The sequence below is a fragment of the Crotalus tigris genome, unplaced genomic scaffold, assembly GCF_016545835.1.
Source record: "Crotalus tigris isolate CLP2741 ecotype Arizona unplaced genomic scaffold, ASM1654583v1 scf7180000018097.2503214, whole genome shotgun sequence".
NCBI classification, from domain to species: Eukaryota; Metazoa; Chordata; class Lepidosauria; order Squamata; family Viperidae; genus Crotalus; species Crotalus tigris.
The window spans coordinates 397748-425629 of record NW_024096820.1 but is presented as its reverse complement, the minus strand read 5'-3'; the positions used below and the strand labels follow the sequence as shown (position 1 = coordinate 425629).

At 46.6% G+C, this 27882-nt stretch overlaps 1 protein-coding gene across 6 annotated transcripts in view; it reads left to right on the top strand.

Annotated features, from left to right (window-relative positions):
* Nucleotides 1-17162: 17162 nt before the first annotated feature.
* FGFR3 (fibroblast growth factor receptor 3) overlaps nt 17163-27882 on the top strand; it is a 67161-nt gene continuing 56441 nt past the window's right edge. For all 6 annotated transcript variants that reach the window (XM_039347624.1, XM_039347623.1, XM_039347622.1 and 3 more), the window contains exon 1: nt 17163-17290. In XM_039347624.1, coding sequence (XP_039203558.1) covers nt 17200-17290 — 91 coding nt within the window. In that variant the 5' untranslated portion in view covers nt 17163-17199. The remainder of the gene's footprint in view (nt 17291-27882) is intronic.

Genomic DNA, 27882 nt, shown 5'->3' with positions numbered 1-27882 from the left:
CAGTCTCCTTGCCTCTTCTTTTTAATCTTGATTTGAGTCGGGGGCTTGGGGTCAGCCACAGCAAGGACAGACCCTTTCTAGCCCACTGCTTCCCAGCCAGCCAACTATCAAATATTTTTTATCAGAACTAGCTCTTTACAGGGGAAGGCATTAAAATAGGGAAGTTGCCTCCATCCTATGATCCTACAGCATCTCCAAGAGAGAGAGAGAGAGAGAGAGAGAGAGAGAGAGAGAGAGAGAGGGAGGGAGGGAGGGAGGGAGGGAGGGAGGGAGGGAGAGAGAGAGAGAGAGAGAGAGAGAGAGAAGATAACCATTGTTTACATAAGAAAAGAGGAAAAGCTTATCTTGTATGCTATTTGTTCAACTCTTGACTTGCCCTTAGGCCACTTCGTTAGTTCCTCCAATTCCTCATCATCTTTTCTAAGGGCCAGGTGACCTAAACCCATCCCCCCACCCTTCAGCCAGAGCGTGGGAACCCCGGGTCTAATGATCCTGCCACGTGTCCACAGATGGTGGTCTAATCACCAGAGTCTTTCTGGAGTCTCAACCACATCCCCTTCTCTAAGCCCTCTTCCCTGCTTTTCACTCTCCGCTAAGGTTTGTCATCAAAGTCAGCACCCAAAACATTGTTTTGATCCCCAGGGGCGATGCAGGCACGGGTGTCGTTCACCTGGGACGGAGCTAGCGGGAGCCCTCGGCTTTCTCTCGAAGGAATAAAAATCCATCAGAAGTCAGCCTGCTTCACACCCAGGTTTGTACCTGATAGAAAAAGGAATAAATTTGAGGAAGCTCTTAACCCCTGAGTAACTACAGATAACCCTTGACTTACACAGTTCATTTAGTGACCGTTTGAAGTCACAGCAGCATTGAAAAACGTGGCTTATGACCGCTTTTCACCCTTACGACCGTTGCAGCCTCCCCCAGGATCACATGATTAAAATTCAGACGCTTGGCCACTGACTCACATTTATGACGGTCGCAGCATCCCTGGGTTGGGGGGGGGTCACGTGATCCCCTTTTGGGACCTGAGGAGCAAAGTCAATGGGGAAAGTGGATTCACTTAACAACCGTGTTACTACCTTAACACCTGAAGTGACTCGCTTAACAACTGTGGCAAGGAAGGTCGTGAAATGGGGCCAAACTCACTTAACACATGTCTCCTTTAGCAACAGAAAGCTTGGGCTGAATTGTGTTTGCACGTCGAGGACTTCTAGTACTTACATTTTCTAGCTTATTTGTGGAGACAGTTTGTTCCAAATGACAGCTGAGGAGAGGAGAACAGACACTTTAAAAAAAAAGACTTAAAAGAAAGACAGTTAGGTGTAGTGGTTAAGGCACCAGCTAGAAACCAGGCTGCTGGGAGTTCTAGCCCTGCCTTGGGCATGAAAACAGACTGGGTGACTTTCAGCCGGTCCCAATCTGTCTTTCTCAGCCCAACCCACCTCACAGGGCTGTCGTTGTGGGGAAAACAGGAAGCAGAAGGAATATTAAACGTTCGCCCCCTTGACGTTCGCCTATAAAGTAATCAAAGCAGAATAAAAAGCTAATAAACAGATCAATATAAGTAAACAAATCAGCCCAAGGGAGCTTACTCTGCTTATTCCCACCTCGGTTTGAGGGAGCTTAAAAAAAAACAACACACTTGATATGTTTTTGTTTTCACAAAATAAACTGAGGAAAGTTTGTTTTTCTTTCTTTCTCTCCCTCTTCCTTTTTTCTGGAATCGGCTGAGTGGGCAGGAGAGGCCCACGTTTCTTGCCTTGGGGAATCAGAAGCAGGAGGGCAGGAAGGGGTGTGTGTGTGTGGGGGGCCCTGACCAATTTCCAAATCTATTTGTTTCCTCCGGGCTTCGTTTATTTATTTTGCCAATCAAGTCAATCAGTCAGTCTGCCCGGAACAAACCTTCTCTTTTCGGGAATGTTTGCAAATGAATCGCCCTGCATCACAAAGAGGGTCCCAAGCTGGCCCATCCCAAGACCCCTCAGTGCTTTAGGGAAGCTGCTGGCCCTGAACAGTGAAACACTTTCGTCCCTCTCTGTTTATTGAAACGAGAAAGACACACCATAGTTGGGGGTTGTTTGTCCCTTGTCCGGTGGCGTCAGGATGCTTCACCTGGGAAAATCAAACCTTGCTCTGCTCAGAGATCCCCCCCCCGCCCCAAGGCCTGGGTGTTTTAATTCTCAGCCCTGTTTGCCAGCGAGAGTGATTCATGTGTAAATGGCCTGCAGGGATTTCTCTCCTAACGCTGACAGAGGCTGGGCACTTCAGTTTTTCTAGCCAAATTAAGCACGTTCCTAGAATGAGAAAAAAGGACATATTTTTTTGCCTCTCTCAAGACATTTCTCTTTCTTTAATTCATTTGTTTTTAGCTTGGTATGCTTCAAAGCAATATTTCCATTAACTCTGGCCTTAGTTCTCGAGAACTTTAAGCCACTTAGACTGTTATAGCAACTGCCTTACAATTAGCTTGGAAGATAAGTAGGACCTCACCACACAGTCTCAACTCTGGACTCTAGAACTTTTAGGAAATAAATGAGATTTGTTTTTCCTCTCGAATGCTTTTGAGAAGAGATTGGACAGCCACTTGTCTGAAATGGTACAGGGTCTCCTGCCTGAGCAGGGGGTTGGACTAGAAGACCTCCAAGGTCCCTTCCGTTATTCCGTTATTCTGTTAATCAGTAGAACGGTTTGGCCTCCAGAAGTTGTGGGTGCTCCATCATTAGAGGTGTCTAAGAAGAGATTGGACAGCCATTTCTTTTGATCGGTCTAAGGTCTCTGCTTGAGCAGGGGGCTGGACTAGAAGACCTCCAAGGTCCCTTTCCACTCTGTTATTCTCTTAATCCTCTTACCCTTGGCCTCTTAGTGGCCATGAATTTTTAAATTAAGGTGCAAAGTAAGAGAGGTGAGGGAGGCTGGAAAACAGATCATGGACACCAGGCTCTTTCGACCGTTCCTTAGAAGTTATTCCAGAAGATATTTGAAGAGCATGATTTCCCACCATCTGGAGGGTAGGGTGTTGCCATTAAGGCTTTTCCCGAGCGTGCAAGTTCTGGAGGAGACACAGTAGAAACGTTACAGATTTAGAGAGGAGCAGTGGAGAGAGTTTAAGACAGACAAGATTTGTATTCTGAACAGATTGAAGGTCTCTTAGCGTGGTAGGAAAGAGAGAAAAAAAAATGGGCATTCAGCACTGAGCTTTCAACCCTAATCTCCAACCCTTATCTCTTGGGTGCTGGCTAGTCCTTCTGGATATTAAGAAAGAGCTCCTGTCTCCACGCCTACAAAGATCTATCTCCACTTAGAACACCTGTTGGCTCCTCCTTATCTGGTTAACCTCAAGTGCTCTTTATTGCTTGTAGGACCCACATCGCTCTTCTGCTTTGCTGATGGCCCCCCAACCAAAGTCTGTGGTCTTCTCCATGAAGGGGCCAAGCTGTTCCATTAAACACTTCTTGTCCATGCTTGAACTGAGGCACAAGCTAGCTTGGAGACCCTTCAGAAGTGCGTTGACCCCGTGCATGATGCAAATCAGACTCAAGAACACTGCTTCATCAGCCTTTCGAGGCAATGCACACACCCCAGACGCTATACAATACATGTTCTATATAGGGGATGGCTATCTTAGCCACAAATGTTTGCTGTCTTAGGCCTAGGGCAGGCAGATGGTCTGAGCAGCATTTATCAGAGTTGAAGTATGTGGCCTGGTAACTCACTGTTGAGACAGCTCTTCGAGATGGACTTCATGTTTAGTATTTTACTCCTCTGGACTTAGCAGTCAGGTTGGTTTGTTGAAATAAGAAGTAAACAGAAAGACAGCAACGGAATGAGCTCTGTGTGGTTTTGGCTAACTTTAGCCGCCCAGCAAGACACTCTGTCTAGCAAAACTTCCACCGTATAAGGTGATGAGCCCAGAGCACCCAGCAGCTCAGAGCCAGGCTGCAGCTCTGGACTGCCGCGTAAATCTCTGGACGCCCAGGACAAAAGTAAACTCTGAGAAATAAAATGCTCAACACTTGTAAAGACCAGCTGGATGTGTGCGGAATGTCACACTCCGGCTGTTTTAAATGAGGTGAAACAAACAATAAAAAATAAAGAACACCCATCGTGGCTAGAGTTGAGCTGCTGTTCATCACAGGAGGACATTTTTAAGCCAAACAGAAAAAAACACAACAAGCAGTTCGTCAAGTCAAACAAAACAAATATTAGGGAAAAATGCAAAACAAAATGAATTCGAAGTTTCTGGCTTCCAATTCTCACTTGAGAATTTGAGGATGGGGTTTAATTAGGAGCACAGTCAAGCGATTGCTGTTTTTCAATCCTCGGCAGGTCCTAATTTGAGAGAGAAAAAAAATAAGAAAAACCATTTTATGGAATTATGAATTATTCAGTAGAAGTGCATTCACCTTTTAGGGGTGAATCCCTCCCATAACACGTTAAGTGAGTCTGATTTCCGCATTGACTTTGCTTGTCGCCAATGGGGATCATGTGACACACACACACACACACACACCCCGGGATGCTGCAACGGTCATAAATATGAACAGTCTGAATTTTGATCACGTCACCCTGGGGATGCAGCAATGGTCGTAAGTGTGAAAAACGGTCACAAGTCCCTTTTTTCAGTGCTGTTGTAACTTGGAAGTGTCAGTAACTGAACCGTTGTAAGCCGAGGACTACCTGTATAAATGTTATGTGTGCTTAACGTGCACTGAGTGGACTGGGAGAGCATAGCAGCCTTTCAGGCATTTTTCCCTAAAAGCTTTCCCCTCCTCGCCCCTTCGCACAACCAACGCATCGTCCGGAGATGAGGCAGCATCCCAGGGCGCCTTTAACCCGAGGACCCACCTGGAGGTTCCAATGGACAGCTCAGAGGGACGCCCCCCCTCCTTCAGAACCGGGCGGGCAATTCCACCCACCACTGCGGGCTATAGGGCACGTCAGCTGGGGAGACATCACGGCACCTGCTCCCAGGACGGCCAGCCCCGGCAGAGAAGGCGGGCTTTCCCGGGACAGAAGTTGTAATTTGTGTTTTGTCAACAAAAACGGCCTAATCCCCCAGAACGGCATCATCCTTCAGAGGGGCAGGCCTTTGTCCTGGGATCCGCAGCCGGGAGAAAGAATGCGGAGAGGATTACTGTCCACACGGAAATTATGGTTGAAGGGTTCTTTGGTAGCCCTCCCATTGTTGTGTGCTTAGCAAGAGAGAGGGGCTCAGCCGGGTCCTTCTTCTCTCACCAGGCCGGGCCCTTTCTGGCTAAATGAAGGGGAAGCCCCCCGAGGAGGGGCCGGCCACGGCGATTAAGCCATTCGGTGCAAGTCAGGCTCCAGACCCCCAAGTTGTCCTGGGGTTCACCTCCGAAGAATTTTCCCATGAAATTTCAAGGGGAGAAATCCACAGAGGGTCCCTCGCCAGACCTTGCCAGAAGACCCTGGTAGGCCGACCCCAAGGTGGGAAAGTGGGAGCCCTCCAGATCGCCCCCTCCCCTCATCCCCCCCATTACGGGTCTCCAGTGGATGAAAGAGTGACAACTCAATCCAATCAGCCTCTGAAAGAAAGTCCAAAGGCCCCGCCGGTCAGACCAAGAGGTTTCGGCCTCTTCAGGACGAAACCCAGCCAGGCCCATCTGGGAGGGAGAACCCAGCCAGGCGGTTGGACAAAAGCAGCCGCCGTGGAGTTGTGACCCGGCTCCTGCCCCTTTGGATGTGCATTGCAGTTTGTGAGGCTTGTGGGGCCACAGCCGGATGCAGCTTTTATCGGAGTGATCGATGTGGCCCCGTGTGCTCATCCCAAAGAGGCAGATTCTTTGCTTCTTCCTGCTGGTGCAACTCTGCAAACATCCAGCTCTCAGTTTCCATCTGTTTTTTTTTCCTTTTTGTAACGGGCAGATGGATATCTGGTTGGGAAGGAAGGAAGGAAGGAAGGAAGGAAGGAAGGGAGGGAGGGAGGGAGGGAGGGAGGGAGGAAGGAAGGAAGATGGATTGATGGAAGCAAGGAAAGAAGAAAGGAAGGAAGGAAGATGGATTGATGGAAGCAAGGAAAGAAGAAAGGAAGGAAGGAAGGAAGGGAGGGAGGGAGAAAGGAAGGAAAGGAGGGAGGGAGGGAGGAAGGAAGGAAGGAAAAGAGAGGGAGACAAGGAGGGAGGGAGAGAGGAAGGAAGAATAACCATCCTTTCAAAAACCACACTCACAATTCTCCTGTTGCTGTGGTAGTAGAACAGCAAGAACAGGCAGAGTAGACAGGGGGTTGGGGTCCTACCATTTTACTATTGAGAGTCCAGTTTAGTCCACTGCTCCAGAACCTTGTTGCATACTATTATAGACCCATCTGGGTGAAAGATACATACTGTAAGGATAATGGGAACTTTCAGAAAATGAGACACTGTGCATTGAAAGGTCCACTGTTTACAGTTAAGCTCTGATTTTTGCCCTAATTGCCCTACTAGGTCAGGGGTAGGCAGCCTCGGCTCTTTTATGACTCATGGACTTCAACTCCCAGAATTCCTGAGTCAGCATAGCCGACCCCTGTACTAGGTCATCTAAGGCGGTTACTAGCCGTCATAGCTTATAAGGCTGTAGGTTGGTGAGTTTTCTCAACAATCTCTGCCCTTAGGAGTAAAGGCTTTGTTGTTGTTTTTCCTTGCATGCCCATCGCTCAAGCATGTAGAATGTGTGGTTGTATGTGTGGGTGTGCACGTACACACACACACACACACACACACAGGTCTCTGTAATTATGTTTCCTCAATTACAACTACGCAGAATTCAAGCAAGCGAGGAGTTCCTTAAAGGCACAGAATTTGCCGTCCTCCGAACTTGCTCCCGAGTCTTATCTTTTGAGTTGTGTTTCAGAGGTAACTATTCACTGTTTTATTCAACAGAGGCGTGGCTTTTGGAATGTTCTTGATTAGAAAAATTGTTTGCTATCTTCCTGAAAAACCAGAAGAACGAGATAAGAACGTTGCTTGGAGGAAGAATTGTAATTCAAAGCCATCTGGGATGACTCCACTAAAACCTTTCGGAGTCTAGTGTCCTAGCAACCCAACCCATTTATGTGGAAAGAAATGTGGCTTGCATCTCTTAGGAACTGACCACAGGGCACCGAAGGAAGGAAAGCCAGTGCCTTTCTTTAAAAACTACGCATGCATAAAGCCCATCGCCCAAACACACCCGTCTGTATTGGTGGCATCAGACAGAAGAACGGAGGCCGGTAGCTTCTGAGATGGTGGTGGACCACCGGCCTCAGCTACGCTGCTGGTTCTTCTTCGGCGCTTCCCACCCTCCTGAGCCAGGGATCGGATGACAACGGGGTGGGTTTCTGTTTGACTGGACCGGTTGTCTTTCCCGTTACATTTCTTCACGCAATGTAGCCGGTACCAGAAGGAATTCGCCTGATTGCCTCCAGAACTTGTGGATGGTCCATCACTGGAGGTTTTCCAGAGGGAATTGGACAGCCATTGGGCTGGAATGGTGTAGGGTCTCCTGGTTGAGCAGGGGGTTGGACTAGAAGACCTCTAAGGTCCCTTCCGACTCTGTTATTCTGTATGTCCTTCCTTCCTTCCTTCCTTCCTTCCTTCCTTCCTTCCTTCCTTCCTTCCTTCCTTCCTTCCTTCCTTCCATCCTTCCTCTCTCCCTCCTTCCCTTCCTTCCTTCCATTTGCTTGAAATGGTCCTGGGTTTCCTGCTTGAGCAGGGGTTGGACTAGAAGACCTCTAAGGTTCCTTCTGACTGTTATTCTATCCTTCCTTCCTTCCTTCCGTCCTCCCTACCTCCTTTCCTCCCTCTCTTTTCCTTCCTTCCTTCCTTCCTTCCTTCCTTCCTTCCTTTCCTTTCTTCCTCTCTCCTTCCCTTCCTTCATCCCTACCTCCTTTCCTCCCTCTCTCTTTTCCTTCCTTCCTTCCTCTCTCTCCTTCCCTTCCTTCCTTCCTTCCTTCCTTCCTTCCTTCCTTCCTTCCTTCCTTCCTTCCTTCCTTCCTCCCTCCCTACCTCCTTTCCTCCCTCTCTCTTTTCCTTCCGTCCTCTCTCCCTCCTTCCCTTCCTTCCTTCCTTCCTTCCTTCCTTCCTTCCTTCCTTCCTTCCTCCCTCCCTCCCTCCCTCCTTCCCTTCCTTCCTTTTCCCACCTCAAGCACAAAGTCCAGAAGCAGTTTCCAAGTAGAAACAAAAGCACTTGTATTCTTGCCTTTTGTTGAAACAATCAATTTAGCCATCTCTGCTAACTCCAGTCAACTTTTGTAGCCGTTCGTCCAGGGTGGGAATCGAAACATCCTCCCATTTTTGTGCCTAGAGCAGTCTTGCTCCCGTCAACATCTGCAAAATCAGAATTCCACATTTTTTTCCCAAGTCTTTTCCCTTCAGACCCAGAAGAAAACCTTCCGGTTTAATCTTTATATTCCCTTTAAGAATTTTCTTTATGAATATGTGAATCCTACTCCCATATTTCTTTGCTTTATCACATGTCCACCATGAATGATAATCGGCAAACAATTTCCTTATTCCTTATTTACATTTGTTATCTGTTAACATTTGTAAACTTCTCTCCCGGTTAGCCTGCTGCAGTGAAAAATGTTTGGATGGAAGGACTTGGAGAACATTCAGTTCTTATGTGGTTGGAACCAGTTCCTGGGATCTGGAATCTCTCTAATTCCAAGTCCTCTTCATCTCCCTTGGTTGAGTCTATTTGGGGACCCCAGGAAAGATCAAAGTAGACCCTACAAGGGTTAAACCTGCCAATCTCTCAACCACCCACCCACAGATATAAGAAGTTTTCAAAAAAGAAGACAATGAGGCCTGGGAAGTAATGGAAACCAAAGCCTGCAACTTTTATAAAGCGCACATATAGAAAAGAACTAAACTGACAGCCACGGAAACTTGAGAATTGACAAAGTAAAAACACAACTCTGGTGTTTGGAGATAGTGTAACTGCAGAATGATAACATAATTACAGGGCAGCTCTTCCTCTTAGGGGGAACATGAAAATTAGCATTCGATTCAAACCAAACTCTTCAGATTGCAGAATAAAAACATGTGTAAGGCATTCCTAACTAAATATACTATGTTGTTAGAAATTGTGGAGAATATTATAGCTCGGGTTGTGAACTTAGGCAGAGACTTGTCCTCCAAGTTGGCTACTTGGATCCCAGTTTTGTTACCAAACTTCACCCCACTGAAGACGTTACCTAGTTTGGTAATGAAATGTCCGGGAGCCAATCAGCCAGCTCGGAGAATAAAGCCTCTGCCTAAATATTATGTTGTGGTCCAGATTTTTACTCTCAAGTCATTTTCAAGAATATTTCAAAGGATGTGACAAAGGTCTCAAGCCAAAGAGGTGGTCTTAACTACAGCCCTACTCCTAACTGGCTGACTTAAATCCCATTGACTTCAATAAGATTGAGGCAACTTCTTGGGACTGCTATATTTTATAGCAGGGTTAACAAAACAGTATTTTCCCCTGCTCAAGATATCTGATTCGAAAGTTATTCTGAAAACAGTACCCCCCCCCCAAAGTTTTCCTAATTATAATTAAATGGAATTGTGTTTCAAACTTGGGTGAAGTGCGAGGCCTCAGGGCATCAATGCGCAAATAACCGAACAATGTCTTTTTTTCACTGAGGATGCTCCCTAGTTTGGCCCATGAAAGGTCTGCAAGAAAACAGCCAACTTCAGAGAGCACCAAGGACTCCACCCCTCCTCCTCCTCCTCCTCCTCCTCCTCCTCCTCCTCACCTCTGCAAGAAAACCACCCAGCTCAGAAAGCACCAAAGACCCCTCATTTCAACCCTGCAAATATTCTCCTGTACTGGCGACGTGCATCAGCCTCGTGCCATTGATGCAGCTGCTATAATTCACATGAGTTGCACAATGATAACATGTTAAGTCGGATTGCTTTGGAGATCCTGCCAGACGCCCGTCTTCTCAACATTCCCTGGAAATGTGGCCCAGCTTCCTGAGCATCTTAATCATGCTCTGTCGCAAAGCCCCATCCCCTTGCTAGGCTTGAAACTTCCAGCTTCTGATTAAATGTATCAACACTAATTTAAACAAAACTATCTGACTGAATTTCTGCAGTCAACCTAAGAAAGACAGGCACGGATTTGGGATGCAGTCGCTTTAAGAATCTGATGATGGATGGCAAACGAATCTAATAAATAAGTCTGTTCTGCCTAAGCTTTTTGTTGATGCTTATTACTTAATAGAAGAGGAGGAGGGGGAGGAGGAGGAAGAAAAGAGTGTGCAGAACATGCAGGGAATGAACAGAAACATGGAGCTATGAACAACCCTCCCCAGAATACAAATAAATAAATAAAATCATCGCTGGAACTTTAACCGATGATTTTAACTTTTAACTTTTTTTTTAGAGATTTTAATAGCTCTGCTCTAAACACAAAGTTTGAATCCAACTTAGTGTTTTAAAGGCTCTCTTTGCCTAAATTGCTTTAGGGATGCATTTAAACATGAATGACAGCTATCTTAGGGTCTCAAAGGCTCAACTCAATTTGATATATTAACATGTGCCTTTGACGTACGACTGCTTACACAAACTCTGGGCACCTTAGAGAAGCTTATTTTCCAAGGATACTAAATACCTGTTTTCTCCAGTGATAAGGATGTTCTAAAACCATCCAGACACACAAAAACGCCCTTTTCCAACTTCTACTCCATCAAAACAAGCTCGCCCTGTGGTGAAATGGACGTTTCGAACGGGCTGTTTTGCTTTGGATCCGAGAAGAAATCTTCCTCCCGCCAAGAGGATGAAGATGTCAAATTGTCCTTGAGAAAAGACAAGGATGTGTTGTCGTGCCTGGGCGTGAAGCACGAAAGAAATGTCTTTATTACCACCAAGGGGGAACGTGGGGCTGCGGAGCCCGCCCCCCTATTAGGAGGCGGCCCCCGCCTGCCAGCCTAACGAAGCACAATGAGCAGAATACAAAATAGCTTTTCTTTTGCTAAGCAGCAGCTTTTCTTACAGGGCATCACAAAGGTGTGTCTTTCCAACTGGGGCCTTTATGTGAGATCTGTGGGTTTGTGCTGCTTCTTCTTCTTCGTCACAGCAGCCCTGGAGGGACGGGGGGGGGGGAAGGCAGTCCCAGCCAGAAGGGGCTAGATTTGATCCCCAGTTAAAGCTCCTTTGATTGACCATTGAATTGCAGGCTGTAAAGCTGTCACTTGGTGGCTTCCATGCAAATCTTGCTGGCCTCAGCTCCCAGGCTTCGCTCGGCTCGCCACTGTTTTTGTAGTCCTGAGAAACTGCTGCCATCCTGACACTCAGGATGACCTGTGATAGTTCGGAGCTGAATGTTGGATGGGGGCACCTCCTACGCCAGCCCTCCCGGATTTGAATGCAAGGCTTCCAATGGGATGGGGAAAAAAAGGAGGCAGATACATTCTGGGACTCCACACTCCTGCAAAGGTTCTCAACCTTGGCAACTTTAAGACTTGTAGACTTCAACTCCCAGAATTCCTCAGCCAGCAAAGCTGGCTGAGGAATTCTGGGAGTTGAAGTCCACAAGTCTTAAAGTTGCCAAGGTTGAGAACCCCTGCGGGCTTAGAGGGTCCTCCCATCTGGACTTCTGCCAGAAGACCCCCCCCCAACTGCTCTCATTGGTATTCAGATACATCCTGCAGCCAGGAGGGGAAGTGTGTGGCTGTGCAGCACCAGTCTCTAGCAACATGGCAGGGAATAAATGGAAAGAGTAAGGAGGATTTGGCTCTTCCCACGGCGAGGAGGATCCGTCTGCCCTGAACTTTAGACCCGAGGGAAGCTACGAGGAGATGCACGGAGATTCTCCGTCGTCCAGGTCATGGTTGTCTCAGAGGTGCTTTTTTCTTCAAAAGGCAATTGGGCTTTTGGGGGTTTTTCTCTTGAAGACATTTCGCTTCTCATCCCAGGTGCTTCTTCGGTTCTGACTGAATGATGGGGAAGGGCCAGATTATTGCAAAGAACATTCCTCACCTTTCAGTTAGAAGAAGCGAAATATTTTCAAGGGTGTGTGTGTGTGTGTGTGTGAAGGAAACCAAGAAAGTCCATGGCAAAAAAGGTCGTAAAATGGGGCAAAACCCATTTAACATAGAATTTTTGGGCTCAGTTATGGTCGTAAGATGGGGACTCCCTGGACATGCAAATCGAAAGTCAAAGGAAGTGAAATTTTAAGGCCACTTAATCAGGCTGGGAGACGAACTTTATTAAGACAAAGATGGATTGTATGCCACAAACATCACCACAAGCCTTTCTCCTGAATATTATTTTATGCCAACATTGGCCGCAATCTCCCGATAGGTTCTCCACCCAAACAACTTCAACACGACTTCAGACAGGCTGCATTAAAAAAAGATAAAAGCATGCATTACTCAAAATACTCGTGAAACTTAAATCATTAAAGTAGTAATTCAGCTAATCATTTAATACATTATTGTATTATTTCACCCAGGAGATGGAGCCCGGCTGATCAGGAAACATCTCCTCCAGAATGCTAATTTGGGAAACTACTCAGCCAGGACCATCAACTTCTTCGTCTTCTCTGGGATCTTCTCTGTGATGTGTAGGAGCCCAAGTGGTGCTAAATCCACTAGAAGAAGAAGAAAGAAGAAGAAAGAAGAAAGAAGAAAGAAGAAAGAAGAAGAAGAAGAAGAAGAAGAAGAAGAAGAAGAAGAAGAAGAAGAAGAAGAAGAAGAAGAAGAAGAAGAAGAAGAAGAAACAGATTTCAGAAAATCTGGTATTTGTCTAATTTACATGGTACTTCAAACTTTCAAGGGATGAAGCTCCTTTTGTTGTTAAAAATTGGCTTGCTGTCCTTGAAAATGGACAGCAGGTCCAAAATATATCACACTAATTAAATAAAATCAACAATAATGCCGTTTCTGTATTGGTTTGCGTGGCCCCAACTCAGCCTCCAGTTTACTACACAGTTAAGTAGACGTTGGCCTATTTGCAGTGGGTCTTAGTGAGATCTATGTCCAGTGACTATATTCAGTTACACCCCCTCTGACTGCTAATAAAGAACTAAAATTATCCCAAATCGATCCTTCCCTCCTTATTCCTTCAATTTCCCTCCCAGCCAAAGAGTGATTTGAGCAGCTAAGAATTTTTGTCTTCTAAAGCCACCCAGAATTCAGTTAGTGACCATTCAAAGTTACAACAGCACTGAAAAAAATAACCTATGGGTATTTTTCACACTCATGACAGTTGCGGCCTCCCTTGTGGCCATATGATCGAAATTCAGACGCTTGGAAACTGTCATGTACTTATGACTGTTGCAGCGTCTTTGGGTCACGTGATCCGCTTTTGCGACCTTCTGAAAGCAGAGTCAATGGGGGAAGCCAAGTTCATTTAACAACTGTGTTGCTAACTTAACAGCTGCAGTGATTCGCTTAACAACGGTGGCAAGACAGGTCGTAAAATGGGGCAGAATTCACTTAACAACGGTCTCGCTTAGCAACATAAATTTTGGGCTCAATTGTGGTCGTGATCTGTATATTTCTTACAGCAGGTGGGCTTCAAACTTAGCCCTTTGATGACTTGTGGACTTCAATTCCCAGAATTCCTCAGCCAGGCACGCGTGCCTGGCTGAGGAATTCTGGGAGTTGAAGTCCACAAGTCATCAAAGAGCCAAGTTTGAAAACCCCTGGACTTCAACTCCCAGAATTCCTCAGCCAGGCAAATGTCCTTCAAATGCTTCAGCAACGCATGGATTGGAAGGGGCTTTGCCTGGAAGGGGGGGGGGATGTAATTGCAGGCAGTCCTCACAACGAAGTGTAGAACTTTGGCCGTAATTTGTCGTGGTCCTAAGTCAAGGCACCACGGGACTGCTTTATTCAATGACTGCACTCCTAGCAGTCGAGGCTGTGATTGTTAAGTGGTCGCAGGAGTTGCTGGTGGAGTGACTCAGGGGACGAGGCGGGTCTGGGGGGGGGCTCGGGCAGCTCCCCCCTCCCAAAGACCCACAGCTGCATCACCCCTGGGGTCAGTTGCCAGGGCTGGTGGACTGGCCCAAACCCCCAGATTTTGATCATGGGACCCACAAGCCCTGCAGCGGCTGTTCCCCTGGCTACCGGCTGCAGATCCGCTCTTCAGCACCGTTGTAATTCTGAAGAATTGCTGAACGGATGGCCATAAACTGAGGACTCCCTTCTCTTGCTTAACCTCTCTCTCTCTCCATCGACGGTTTCCATCAGAAAAGAAAAAGCACAAGGATGACAGAGGTGCTGGTTTGTTTGTTTGTTTTTCTTTAAAAATGTGAGAAATAAATAAAAATACAATTTTCAAGGATTCCAGAACTCTGGAACTCTCCGTTGTAAACCTCACGTAGGCAAAGAGAAAACAAACTCATAACAACTGGTTTGTACTCCCAAGAAATGCATTATTTGCTGATTTCCACGAAAACAACACTGGGCAGGAAGGGGGGTGTTGACAACGTGGGCTAACAGCCTCACTGGCCACAGACTGACCACTTGTTTGAAATGTCCTTGTTGACTTTTGCCGGTTAGAATCAGTTTTTGATTCCCAATATAACCTCCTATTAAACGTTCTTTCATTAGGAACTGCCCTGTGCAACTCCTACTATTTGTTTCCAATGGATGCTCTCTCTCTCTCTCTCTCTTCCCCCCCCAAAAGGACTCATTTATTAAATCTTCACCTTTTGCCCCGTGCTTTGCAATAGTCCCTGGGACGGTTGGGTTATTCACAAAAAAATAAATTAGCCTATGGTTGTTTTTGCTCTGCCTGTACAACGTTCATTTACCTTCCTACACAGCGACACCCAGGCACACACACACACAGAAAACTAAAGACTACCAAGGGACAGCAAGGGGGGGGGGTCTATGCAGGATAAGATCAAAAAAGTCAAGATGGCATCTGATGGTATCCTAGGCAACTGGCAACTTGCCTTTTTTGACCCCCTCCAGTGTCCCTGCTGTGATAGCAAACTCAACCATTTCATTATGCAGGCAGTCCTCTATGTACAACCACCATCGTTAAGCGAATCACATGGTCATCAAGCGAATCTGGTCCCCCCAGCCCCCATTTGTTATCGGAAGCCAGCTGGCACAAATGGGAATTACCGGATCCCTGGGGGGGGGGCACAGCAACTGTCACAAATTCACGGCGAGGTTGCCAAGCGCCTGGATTTTGATCACGAAGGGTGGTCATTAGGGTGAGGACCGGTCATAAGTAACCTTTCTCCACTGTTTTTATAGCTTTGAACAGTTGCCAAACAAATGGTTGTAAGTCTAGGCAAAAATGGAGATGGAAGCTCTTTTGGAGAAATACAAATTGCTTTCACAGGAATTCTGCCATCTCTGGACACTTTCCTGAATCCTGGAATGGATGCCCATCACCAGTGCCCTACACACACACACACACACACAGCCATTCCCGTCAGGAAAGCGCAGAGGGTTCTGTTTTAAGATTAAATTCTCGGACCATCCCTTCGGAAGTCCACATTCCAGGAATGTCTCAAGCAGGACAGTTTCCCAAAAGGTCCCCTTGCATTCCTGACCCGAGGACTTTTCCTTCACCAACGAGATCCGGGAAGAGGAACTGGTTTCACCCCTTTTTATGTAACAGCAGGGAAAGAGGGAGAAACAGCCCTTTAAAAGCTGAAGCCCTTAATTCGGGCCCCTTTGCAGCCCATCTTCCCAAAAGAAATCTGAAAGCACCGGGAAAGCAAGATAATTTAAAAATTAAAAAAAAAAGTCTCAGCTTTTCTCTTCCTGTTTAAACTCCTGGGCTGGGACCCATTTATCCCCTGGGGGCTTCGTTCTCTCCAGAGTTTGCAAAGTTTTCTTTGGCAAAACACACCTTTCTCCCCCCCCCCCCAAAAGAGAGTTCTGGCCTTGGGGCAAAGACCCCTCCCTACTCACCTCCCTCCCGTCCCAGCTGTGCTTGCAGTGCCCGCCCCAAAGAGGGGCCCCCTCTTTGGGGCGGGCACTGGTTTTTTTTGGGGGGGGCTCTTTCACCCCAAATGGCAGCCTCAGTCAGTTTAGCACTTATCAAGAAGGAAGGCCTGGAGCTTCGTTCCTGAGAAGAAGAAAAAAGAAGAAGAAGCAGCTTTTGGTTGCCCCGAAGAAGCCTGGGTGAAGCCCCCTGAGGGTTGAGCTGGAGGCTACGGGCAGAGTCACCCCCTATCTGCTGCTTTTACCCCGTGGTGGCACCCCCGGGGGCCGGTCCTTGGGGCGCCCGCTCTTTGGCCACGGGGTGGGCTTCCAGGGGTGTTTCCTCTTGGATCCCACCTAAAAATAAGAGCGGGGAACGGCCGCTGGTTCTGATCCAGACGGCCTGCAGGAGGGATGGGACTGGCATATTAAGAGTGCAGAAGAGCAGAGTCGGAAGGCACCTCCGAGGTCTTCTAGTCCGACCCGCTGCTCCAGCAGGAGACCCGCTACCATTCCGGACAAAGGGCTGGCCAGCCTCTTTTGAAAACCTCCAGCCAGGGTGCACGGGAGGTCTTCGGGCAGGGCTCGGGCTGGATCCCCCCCACCCCACCCCAAGAATTCGAGGGCTCTCACTGCCCTTGATAGGCTGGACGGGGCAGCCCAGCTCCGTCTGCTGCCCTAAATCTGGGGGGGGGGCTGCCCCGCTCGTCCCCCCTCCATCCCCGGGGCGAAGGGCTGCCTCCAAACCGGGCAGCCTCAGACGGACTCTCGCGCCCGTTCGCCGGCAGAGGGAGGCTGAAAGCCGCCGGCAGCCCTGCAGGTAGGACCGGCAGTCCCTCCCTCCTCCTCCTCCTCCCGGGGGGGGCACGCTCCGCCCCGCATCGGCTCGCGGCCGCCCCTGCCGAGAGGCTGGCCCCGCTCTCCGCTGCGGGGGCCGCTGCCCGCCCGCTGTCCCCCCCCCCGGCAGAGAGACAGGGAGGGGCAGCGACCCCGGAGCCGGCCGCGCGGCAGATGGGCGCGGCGGGCGGGGGGGCGGGGGGCGAGGCGCCCCCGGGCTGTGGGCGGGGCCGTGGGCGGGGCCGCGCGGGGAGGCGGGCCGGGGAGGGTGGGGGGTCTCCCGGGCAACCCGTCCCGCCTACCTCGCGGGAGCGCTGTGCGGGCAGGAGCGGAGCGGCTTCTCCGGCTGCGCTCGACGGCTGCGGCGGCAGGCTCCGTCCCAGGACCCTCCGACGGCGCCCGAGCCCTGGCCGGGGAGCCGGGGAGGCGCGGCATGCGCCCGGAGGATGGCTGAGGCCGGCCGGCCGAGCGCTGCCCCCGCGGCCCGGAGCGCAGGCGGCATGCGGGGGCTCCGGCCCGCCCTGCTCTGCCTGCTCTGCCTGGGCGCCGCGCGCGGACTCCCGGCGCCCGCCTCGCCCACCCGGCCGCCAGGTGAGCCGCCCGCGGGGGCCGCGGGAGCAGGCGGGGGCGCCGAGGGGAGGCCGGGGCGGCGGGGGTCCTGCTGCGCCCCCTTCCCCGGGGAGCCCGCGGGGCCGGGGAGTGGGGGGGCTTCCCGGGCACCGGCAGAGCCCGCCTGCTGGAAGGAGCGGCCGCTTCGTCGGCGCGGAAGCCTGGAGAGCCTCCGGGAGAAGGTGCTGGGCGCTCGGGCGCGGGGACGGAGCCCTCCTGCCCCGGGGGAGTCGGGGTGTGTTGGGGGGGGCAGGCTGCTTTGGCCGGGCTCTCTCCGAACCGGGGCTCCCCTCGGACCCCGCGGGGTTTCCCCCGGCTGGTTGGGGGACCGTGCAGAGGAGGGTCCGTTCCGCCTCCCCCCCCCCGCCGAGGTGTTTGGCTGGACGCTCTTTTTCTGCTCCTTCGGCCGGGCTCCCCTCCTTTGCGCTGGGATTAAAAAAAAAAAAGAAACCATCCCATGTATCGGTGCAAAAAGAGCAGCCCCCCCCCCCCGTCGATCAATGCTCCTAGTCCTCTTGGGGCAAGAGGCCCCCCCCCTCTCTCTTTTTGCAAAGTGCTGCTCGGGGCTGCCTTCAGACTCCGCTCGGCGACAAATTGGTCGAAAGCAGCAGGTAGAGAGGAGCGATATTTCCTCCAGGTATTGCGGGAGCAAACCCTGAGCAAATATTAGTCCGCCTAGCTCAGACGCCCATACGTAAGAGTAGCAACTCAAGGTGTGTCTCTTGGTCTCGGAATCGTAGCTATGGCAGCAGCCGCCGGTTCCGCGTGAAAAGGGTTTTGTACTTTGGAAAAGTGAAAGAAGCAGGTTGTGCTCTGGTTTTAATGGGCAACGGTGGTGTGCTTCTGTTGTGGCATCTTTCCGTTTGGATGGAATGGAAAATAACAGATAAAAGTTCGGTTTTAACTCTTGGGATGTTAACGTGTAGGAAATAGAAAAATGGATGATTGCATTCAGTGGTTTAAACTCCCAGCCGCCTTTGCTTGTCATAAAAGCAATTTATAAATAAAAGCCATTGTGAATTACTGATGGAAACTGTGAGGACTTTTTCAAAAAGTTCCTTGTGTTGAAAGAGACTCAAGGCCTTAACGCTGTTGTATTTAATGTGCAAGAGAGAGTTACTGTCCTAAGGAATAGTGGCTGGAATACCTAACTTTTGCCACGTAAAAATAAAACAGTCCGGCTGAGTTTATTTGGTTTTGCTGACAGCCGTATACAACTTTTCAGATCCGTTCCTGAGAGACAGAAAGAGTCCAGAAGCTTCTCCTAGTATTACATTAGATTAGATTGTTTATTTGTACATGAATGAAACTAAGTAAAGACGCTGCACAAGTAACACCAAAATTTGGTTTCGCAATTTGGTTTCGCTGCTGTGTTGTACGTAAACAAGCACAACTTATTTAGAAGAAAATGTGGTTAATGCCGGAAACACAAAAGATCAGATGTGTTGGGTGTGCGTGTGTATAGTCCCACCAGAATAAATAAAAACAATTAGACTTAATTGTTCCGTCTGTAAAGACAAAACAGCCTTAATTTGAGTGAATGTTGACAGCAGTTTATCCCCAGCACTTGACATTGGAGGCAAGCAGTGAATTTCATTAATAAAGCTGTCAAAACGTTTTAGGGTAGCGAAACTATGCATTCAACAGGTCATAAAGGCTATAAATATAACACGCATGATATAAATCTTAGCTTGGTGAAAACCTTCTCTTGAACAGCGTGTACAGAGAAGAGGGCTCAGCCCCAGGGAGAGCGCAAATGTTTACTTTCGGATCAGGACTTTGGAGAGAGGGGCAAACGGGGCCTTTGGGGGGATGAAATGGGGGCCAGCCATTGGTCCATTCCTAAGGCGTGTTGTTCAGCCGCTTGGCCTTTCACTGTCCAAGGCCTTGTTTTCCAAAAAAGGGACGTGGAAACATTTTTTTTCCCCTCCCGCTTGTGAGCTAATTCTCCACGTGGGGCTGGGGAGGTTATAACAGCTACTGCCTTGTGCTGGCACTCAAAGGAGGCATTCTGTAGGAATCCCGGTGTTTGCTCCTAGGAGTACTAGCTGTTAGTAAAGGTGGTGCAAATTCTAGCATCTTCCAGGGAGGTATTCTGCCGCTGGCGAGAAGGAGGCAGATGGCGGGGGCACTCTTGAATACGGTCCAAGCCAAAGTCTCTGGGGGCCTCATCTGGGCTGAGTTTTTCCCCTCCTGCTCCTTTTCTCAAGGCTGCAGCAAAACCAGGTCAATTTTATTTTTATGAATGAAAGTAGAGAGGCATTGACTGTGTAGGTCATTCATGAGAGTGGCAGTGATGATTAGGGAGGTCACGGAACTCCTCCTTGTGCAGCCGGGAACATGCAGCCACCCTATTCAGCCGCCACAGAATAGACACGGAGATAAAAAAGCATTCAAATTTGCATTCGCATTCAGATAAAGATATAACTCGGTACGGTTGGTGCATGTCAAGTAGCAGGCTACTTCGGCTGCAGACGGAGCAGGGCGGACGGTTAGGAACCCCACAAAGTGTCGTGCTCCAGTTGTGGCCCACTGCACTTATTTTTTAAAAACCCAAAGAAAAATTAATCTGCTTTGCGCCTCGAACGCCTCTTTTTTCCTCCCCGTTTACAACTTCAAACCGAAGAGGTGCTTGAGACAACTTCTTGTTGATTTGCAGTTGTAAACCAAACATACAAGGATACCTAAGAGAACAGATACACACACCCCACAGAGAGCAATTGTTCCGCCTCTTGTGTTTATTTTAGCTGGGGATAATTGTGTCCACTTTCCAGGCTCCGGTGGGATGATGTTACTTTGAAAAGCAATTAAAAATAATATTTTCGCTTTTAAAACCTACAGCACCTTAACACAAAGTAACGTTTTGCAACTGTTGCAGCCAAAGGGAAAGGAATAAGGAATAAGCATGAGAAACGGCTTGGACACTAAGCCAGAAATGGTTTGAGCAGATTTGGATGGTAGCTTTTGGTTTCTGGCTAACGGCAGTTCTTAAATCTAAAGCTGTAGTGATGAACTATGACTTGTTTGAAATAAACCCTGTTTAAATCATGGTCAAATCCACAGGAGGTGCACAATGGGCATGGAGAAGCTCTGAATCCAGTTTAGCTTCTTTAAAAGGCCCTTGCTTTTAATGAGTTTAGTTCATTTCAAAGGTTAGTCAAGGTCCGGCCAATCAGAATTATACAATAACAGAGCTGGAAGGGACCTTGGAGATCATCTAGTCCAACCCCCTGTTCAGGCAGGAAACCCTATACCATTTCAGACAAATGGCTATCCAGTCTCTTCTTAAAAACTTCCAGTGTTGGAGCATTCACCGCTTCTGGAGGCAGGTGGTTCCACTGGTTAATTGTTCTAACTGTCAGGAAGTTTTTCCTAAGTTCTAGGTTGCTTCTCTCCTTGATGAGTTTCCATCCGTTGCTTCTTGTCCTGCCTTCTGGTACTTTGGAAAGTAGGTTGACCCCCTCTTTTTTGAGGCAGCCCCTGTTCAAAATCACAAATTTTGAATACAGATCCACCAAGATAAATACTATGGTTGTGCATGGCTCAAACATTGATCAGTAGAATTGCTTCAGAATGTGCAGGAACACTCTTGGTATAAGAGGCTACTTGTTATAAGTAACTTCAACACAGGCCACTACAAGGTTTTTATAATGCTGTCATTCTGAACTGAAATTGTCCCAGGGGGCCTGTTTGCTTTACTTCAAATATGTTCACGTGTCCTTTTAATTTTTCTGCTTAGGGATCAGTGAGGAAAGTTCCCTGGTCACCCCATGTGCATTTTATTAAAGAGAACAATTGATCTATAGTATAAACATTTCAAGAAAATTGTGATGACTACAGTGGTTTTATTTATTTTGCTCAGCATCACTTTCTTGTTTGAAACAGGATCATCCTGACAATGTGCTCAGAATCATACCAGTTTTGACTGGCATGTGATGACCACAAGATTTGTTATCTTGCTAATTTTAATTGTTTTTTGGGGTTTTTTTGGGTGGGTGAGAGTCTTCTTCCTTTTTTAAAAAAAAACAAACAAACAGCCAAGCCATTTCCCATTATATTTATAGTTCTTAGTATTTCCCAATCTGTAGTTTGTAGAAATGATCTTGTGATTCATGGGGAATGGAAAGAAAATATTTGGAACATATTCGGTATGATTTTGTTAATTGTAGTTCGTTTTGCTTCACAGGCATCCTTGTTCAATGAAACATTTCTCTTGTTTGAAACAGTGGCACTTGTGTGTGACACAAATGTGAAATGGTGCATTTTGCACCCTTCAGCAGTTAGAATGTGGGAATCCAAGTATGAATCAGTGGGTTTTGCCTGGTGTGGTTAAGAAAGAGTGGATTCCTTGGTGCTCTTTGAGCTTGGTGGTTTTCTTGCAGATGTTTCATTACCCAATTAGGAAACGTCATCAGTGACCAACTTTTAAGAGTTTAAATGGCTTGTGTGATGGTCCATGAAAGTGTCCAGCTACAGCGGTTTCTAGGGTTTGCGAACTTTTACCGGCAGTTCATCCCCTCCTTCGCTGACGTGGCCCCGCCGCTGACTCAGCTGTTGCGCACCAAGCGATTAACTGGAAAACCTCGCCCAGGACAACCTCTTGTGATTTAAGAGACTGAAGCCATCACAGATCCAGACTTAGGATGACTTAAGAATGCAGAAGTGGGTGATGTAAATAATGTTGCAGTGACAGACAGAAGCCCAGCCCCTTTTGTGTGTTATGCATTGTGATATTCCATGCAGGGATGAAAAAGGTGAAGCTTGCCACAGGACTGTCCAATGCTGTTTTCATAACTTGGATAAAGGCCCCAGAGCTTAGAGGTTGTAAGAGGCAGAATTTAAAAATAGCAGTGCTTAAAAAAAAAGAGAGGTTAAAACAAATACATGATTGATTTTTTTTAAAAAAAAGGATTATGTGTGCTATGAAAATGATTTGGGGGAAAAAGCTTCCCCCCCCCCTTCTGGGTTCATTAAAGATGCTGCTGCTTTAATGAGTAAAGCAGCAGCAGCTTTAAGCAAGTATTAAAGCCATGTGGCCTTCGTATCCTTGGGGATGGTTCAGCAGGGACAAGAAAACACCAGATGTGAGAGATAAGGAGGGCAAAGGGATTGTGGGACGCTTGTGTCCTGGTTTAAAAGGTCTCGGCCTGTTGTGTTAGGATAGAAGTTGAGCATTTGTTAGCTTTGTGTTAAGGTGAAATGGTAGCCCTCAATTTACGATGCGTGATGGAGACTGCCCACCATTTTCTTGTGTGTTTTGATGGTTGTAAGGAATGCAGGTCACCCACGTGACTGATGCAATTTTAGAACCGTTTTTGTGGCAGTCGTTAAGTAAACACCATCATTGTTAAACGAATGTGGCAATCATTAAGCAAGCATGATGGTTGTTAACCAGAGAACTGGCTAACTAGGGGCTGAAAACCAAAAGTAAAAACCCAGTTTTCAGCAAAACTATCAGAAAACGCAGTCATGTAATTTCAGGATGCTGCAAACAGCTCTAAATGTTGCCAAACGCCCAGTTATGGTCATGTGATCACATACCACATGACCACAGGTGGGGTGTTTAGCATTGGAACTGGGTTGTAAGTACCTGCAGGGAGATTAGTTGGAACATTGGATAGTCACTAAGCAAGCAGTTGTAAGTCAAGGACTTCCTGGTTTGTCATGCGTTCCAGTGAAATCATATTAGAAAAAAAAATTCCTATGAATTGACTTATTGGGACATTTGCTTTTTGGGCATCTTTGTAGCAAACGTCTAAAATTGATCACAGTTTGTTGCTCTTCAGCATTAAGAACCGGCGTTCCCAGTTTCCTCGCCCTCATTGTCTTCCCTTCCTTTTTGCAGTTCTTTTAGACCGTAAAATCATGCACCAGACTTTTAATCGACTTTGTGTAACGTCGTTAGCAAATGTAACTGCAAATAGTGCCTTTGGGTTATACCTGATAAATGGTATTTAATCTCTTAACGCAGAGTATGATAAAAAATTCACCTTCATCGTCTCTCGCTCGGTCCAAAGTCAGTGCAATTTCCAGTTTTGAGTTGGCTTCACTACCACCTCAAAAAAGGCCATAAAATTGGGTCGGTCACCTGGGCAGGCTTCATTACACTCATGAGGCAAGGACTACCTGTGGCTGAAATCTTACTACTGGTATGGTAGTCCAGATGCAGGAGCACATGGCTCCACTTCTGTTATGGTCATAGTAGTGTTGGATGAGGAGAGATATTCTTAATGAGCATCTGACCTCAGTTTGGTTTCTAGCTTAGCTTCTTATGGTGAAGAGTAGAGTAGAGTAGAGTAGAGTAGAGTAGAATAGAATAGAATAGAATAGAATAGAATAGAATGAAATAGAAATAGAATAAAATAGAAATAGAAATAATAGAATATAATAGAATAGAAAATGGAATAGAATAGAATAGAATACAGGAAGAGAAGAGAAGAAAAATAAATAAAATAGAGAATAAAATAGAGATAGAATAGAAATAATAGAATAGAATAGAATGAAATAGAAATAGAATAAAATAGAAATAGAAATAATAGAATATAATAGAATAGAAAATGGAATAGAATAGAATAGAATACAGGAAGAGAAGAGAAGAAAAATAAATAAAATAGAGAATAAAATAGAGATAGAATAGAAATAATAGAATAGAATAGAATGAAATAGAAATAGAATAAAATAGAAATAGAAATAATAGAATATAATAGAATAGAAAATGGAATAGAATAGAATATAGGAAGAGAAGAGAAGAAAAATAAATAACATAGAGAATAGAATAGAGATAGAATAGAATAGAGATAGAATAGAATAGAATAGAGATAGAATAGAATAGAATAGAATAGAGATAGAATAGAATAGAGATAGAATAGAACAGAACAGAACAGAATAGAATATGGAATGAGAGGGGAGGAGAGGAGAGGAGAGAATGCAGAATAAAATACTTTATTGGCCAAGTGTGATTGGACACACAAGGAATTTGTGTCTCTGGTGCATAATTCCAGTCATCTGTTTGGGTAACCGGAGTCCCCGTTGGTCAGCCAAGTCCTGTCCAGTTCTCAACCTCCGTAATTTGAAGATGTGTGGACTGAGCTGAAACACCCTCCTAGGCCTTCTGAGCAGCATCATTCAAATTTGCTGGGACTTGGATGCCCTTGGATACTAAAAGAAGAAGCATATGTGGTCTGGTCTGGTCTGGTCTAATTTTATGGCATTGCCTTCAGTTGTGGCTTACGAATGTGGGCAAGACGCATGAAAGGGTTTGTCCAACCATTTCGTTTAATCCGATCCTAGCATTTAATCCTGAAAACTGCCCTATTATTTCTTCTTAATGAAAGGCAATATGTAAAACCAGGGAACGAAATAATACGATGCAAAGAGGAGTCCAGACAGTTTCTGAAGATGGAATAGTGGAAAATGTGCCATCTTATTCTTCACTTGGCCTCAAACTGTTTCTGTCGGGAAGTTTATCCTGATTTTTACCCCGAACGTCGGCTGTTTAGGAGACTGCAGGAATCGCTCGGGCTCCGTTTTATTTTAGATTCAGGCACCAGGATTGAATCCCATTCGAACTGTTAACAGTTTTAATTATAGACCTCGGTAAGAACATGTCCAAATGGGTGCCATTTTCTCCTGGCCTGCCAGAATACGAATAAAGGTGCCGGGGGGAAAGTCGATAAATTAACCTTTGCTTTGGCTGATTGTTTTGGGAGTTTCCCCCAAGTGCTTTTTAAAACATGTCTCATTTTATAGTGAAGGACCACATAGCCCCTTTCTTTGACTGTCTGTCAGGGAGCCGATCAAGCCGTTGCAATGAACGGATGCAAAAAGAGAGAAAAAAACTTTTTTCCAACTGAAAATCGTTCCCAGCCTAGCAAAGGGCCCGTCGGCTTTTGGATTCTGAGCTGGCAAACTGGTGGGAGTGACTTTGCACAACACAAAGATTAAAAAATCCGGGAGGAGCGCACACCTGGTGTTGCTGTTTCTCCAGGTATAAAATACAAGGCGTTCCGATACAGCTAATCCTCGACTTAACAGCAGTTCATTGAGTGACCGTTCGAAGTCACAAAATGGCGCTGAAAAAAGTGACATGACCGTTTTTCACACTACCGTTCTCCATGGTCATGGGATCAAAATTCAGATGCTGGGCAACTGGCTTAAGATGGTCACAATGTCCTGGGGGTGGTGATCACCTGTTATCCTTCACTGAACTTCTTATGAGCAAAGTCAATAGGGGAAGGCAGATTCACTTAACAATCGGGTTATTAACTTATCAACTGTTGCATGGTAGGTCGTAAAATGGGGCAAAATTCACGTAGCCAACGTATCACTTAGCAACAAATATTTTGGGCTCAGTTGTGGTTGTAAGATGAGGATTAGCTGTATCGGTAAGCATCCTATCTTGGTCTCACTTGTACAGGGAAAATATCAGACGACACAAGGCAGAGATAAAGAGCAGAATGAAAACAGAAAATGGCTGGTAAAATGACTTCTGGGTAACTCCATAGGAGACAAAGACTACTTGCTGGTGTTTTGTGAGACACACAGCCTGCTTCTTTGGGAGCTGTGTTGAAAGCCAACTTGGCAACAGAGCTCCCCTCCTTTTCCACAGCTTGGATTCTGTGGAATTGAATGTCAGCAACCAGCTGAGAATCTCCCCCCACCCTATTTAAATTATTCTTCTGTAGTGGGGAAATACTGTTGTATTGTGCCAAGAAATGAACGTTCTTCAAATCCACTTTGTGACTGGATCTTCGTGACTGACATTTGGCGAAGGCTATTGTTGGAAAGCGGCGTTTCTCAAACTTGTTGACTTTAAGAAGTTTTACTTTACAAGAAGTAACTGGAGGAAGATCTTTAAAGAGAGAAGCAACTTTGAACCAAGAAAAAACAACCAGTGGAACAGCTTGCATCCAGACTGGAGGTTTTCAAGAAGAGACTGGGCAGCCATTTGTCCAGAACAGTATAGGGCAGGGGTTCTCAATCATGGCAACTTTAAGACTTGTGGACTTCAACTCCCAGAATTCTGGGAGTTGAAGTCCACAAGTCTTAAAGTTGCCATGGTTGAGAACCCCTGGTATAGGGTCTCCTGCTTGAGTCGCGGGTTGGACTAGAAGACCTCCAAGGTCCCTGCCAATCCTATGTTCTAAGATGTATGGACTTCAATTATGCTGGCTGAAGAATTCTGAGAGCTAAAGTCACACGTCTTAAAGTTGTCAAGGTTGAGAACCAGTGTTGTCAACCATAATAATGCATCTCCAGCATAGTATCTCCAATGTTGCTGTCCCCATAATGGCAATGCATTTTATATACTCTCTTGGTTACAAATAATTTCAGTAAGAAGGCAAGCTATTAAGTGTCATATAAAGAGGGCTGGTGTTTGATTTCAGGCTCTCTATTATGGTATCTGCTGCAGAATTGTTTGGATCTACTCTGAAGAAATAATCTAGATAAATACCAGGACATATTACCTTACACAGTATTACCCAGAAATAATTTCCTTGGCCGATAGGAACCTTGGAAACCTGCTCTCTGGGATGTTGTATTATGTTGCTTTTCACACTGAGGCCAATACGCAGAAGGTAAAGGAAAGAGCAGAAGATCTGAAAGAAGGATCTGACCTTCCTAAATTAAGTTCTAGTAGAACACGGGTCTTCCAACTTGGCCCTTTTGTGACTTGTGGACTTCAACTCCCAGAATTCCTCAGCCAGCTGGCTGAGGAATTCTGGGAGTTGAAGTCCACAAGTCAGAAAAGGGCCAAGTTGGAAGACCCCTGTAGTAGAAGAACGAGAGAAAGAGGGCATGCTCTCTAATAGGCAGTGGTTATTGATACATTGACTACTACTTATGCCAGTATTATTTCTTTCTCCAGCTGGATACAGGGAAAACTTGAAGCTCCACTTCACGTTTCTCTGAAGTGATCTGAAGACATCCAGATACTGCTATCACCTCTTAGTTGAAGGAGTGAGTTGATTCAATCTCCTTCAGTCTGAATCACCCTTTTGAAGTTTTGCAGAGATACCAATCTTTGTTCCGAGCATTGTGCTCAAGCTGCAGTGGATTTAATCATCTGATTTTGATCCTCACTCAGTAAATTTAATCATCTGATTTTGATCCTCACTCAGTAATGGCCAAACCGCTCTCTCTAGTTGGTTTAGCCATTAGAGAAGGGTGGAACACAGTGTGAGATTTCTTGATAACTTATCTGGGCTGAGTATATGCCCCCCTTGATGATCTGGCTGTAGCCTACTGCAGTTCTTTGATTCCCTAGATATTTTATGTTTCTTCAAATTAATGTTTGTCTCCTTCCCCTTTCTAGATAACCAGGGCACCTTTGTTCAAATATTCAGGTTTAAAGTTCAGCCAGCGTTTACTTTGCTTTGGTAAATGTCACTGTAATTTAGCAGTGGGAATCAAAGCCACCCCTGTGCTTGTTTTAATCGTTTCCCAAAACTGCAAGTCTTGCTTGCAAGAAGTGTGAGAACATTCCTAGCTACATGGGCAAGCTTAGGTCCTTGAGAGAAAAACGGCAAAGCTTTCAGAGGCCAATTGAGGCTCTCTGCAGAAGCCCTTCACTG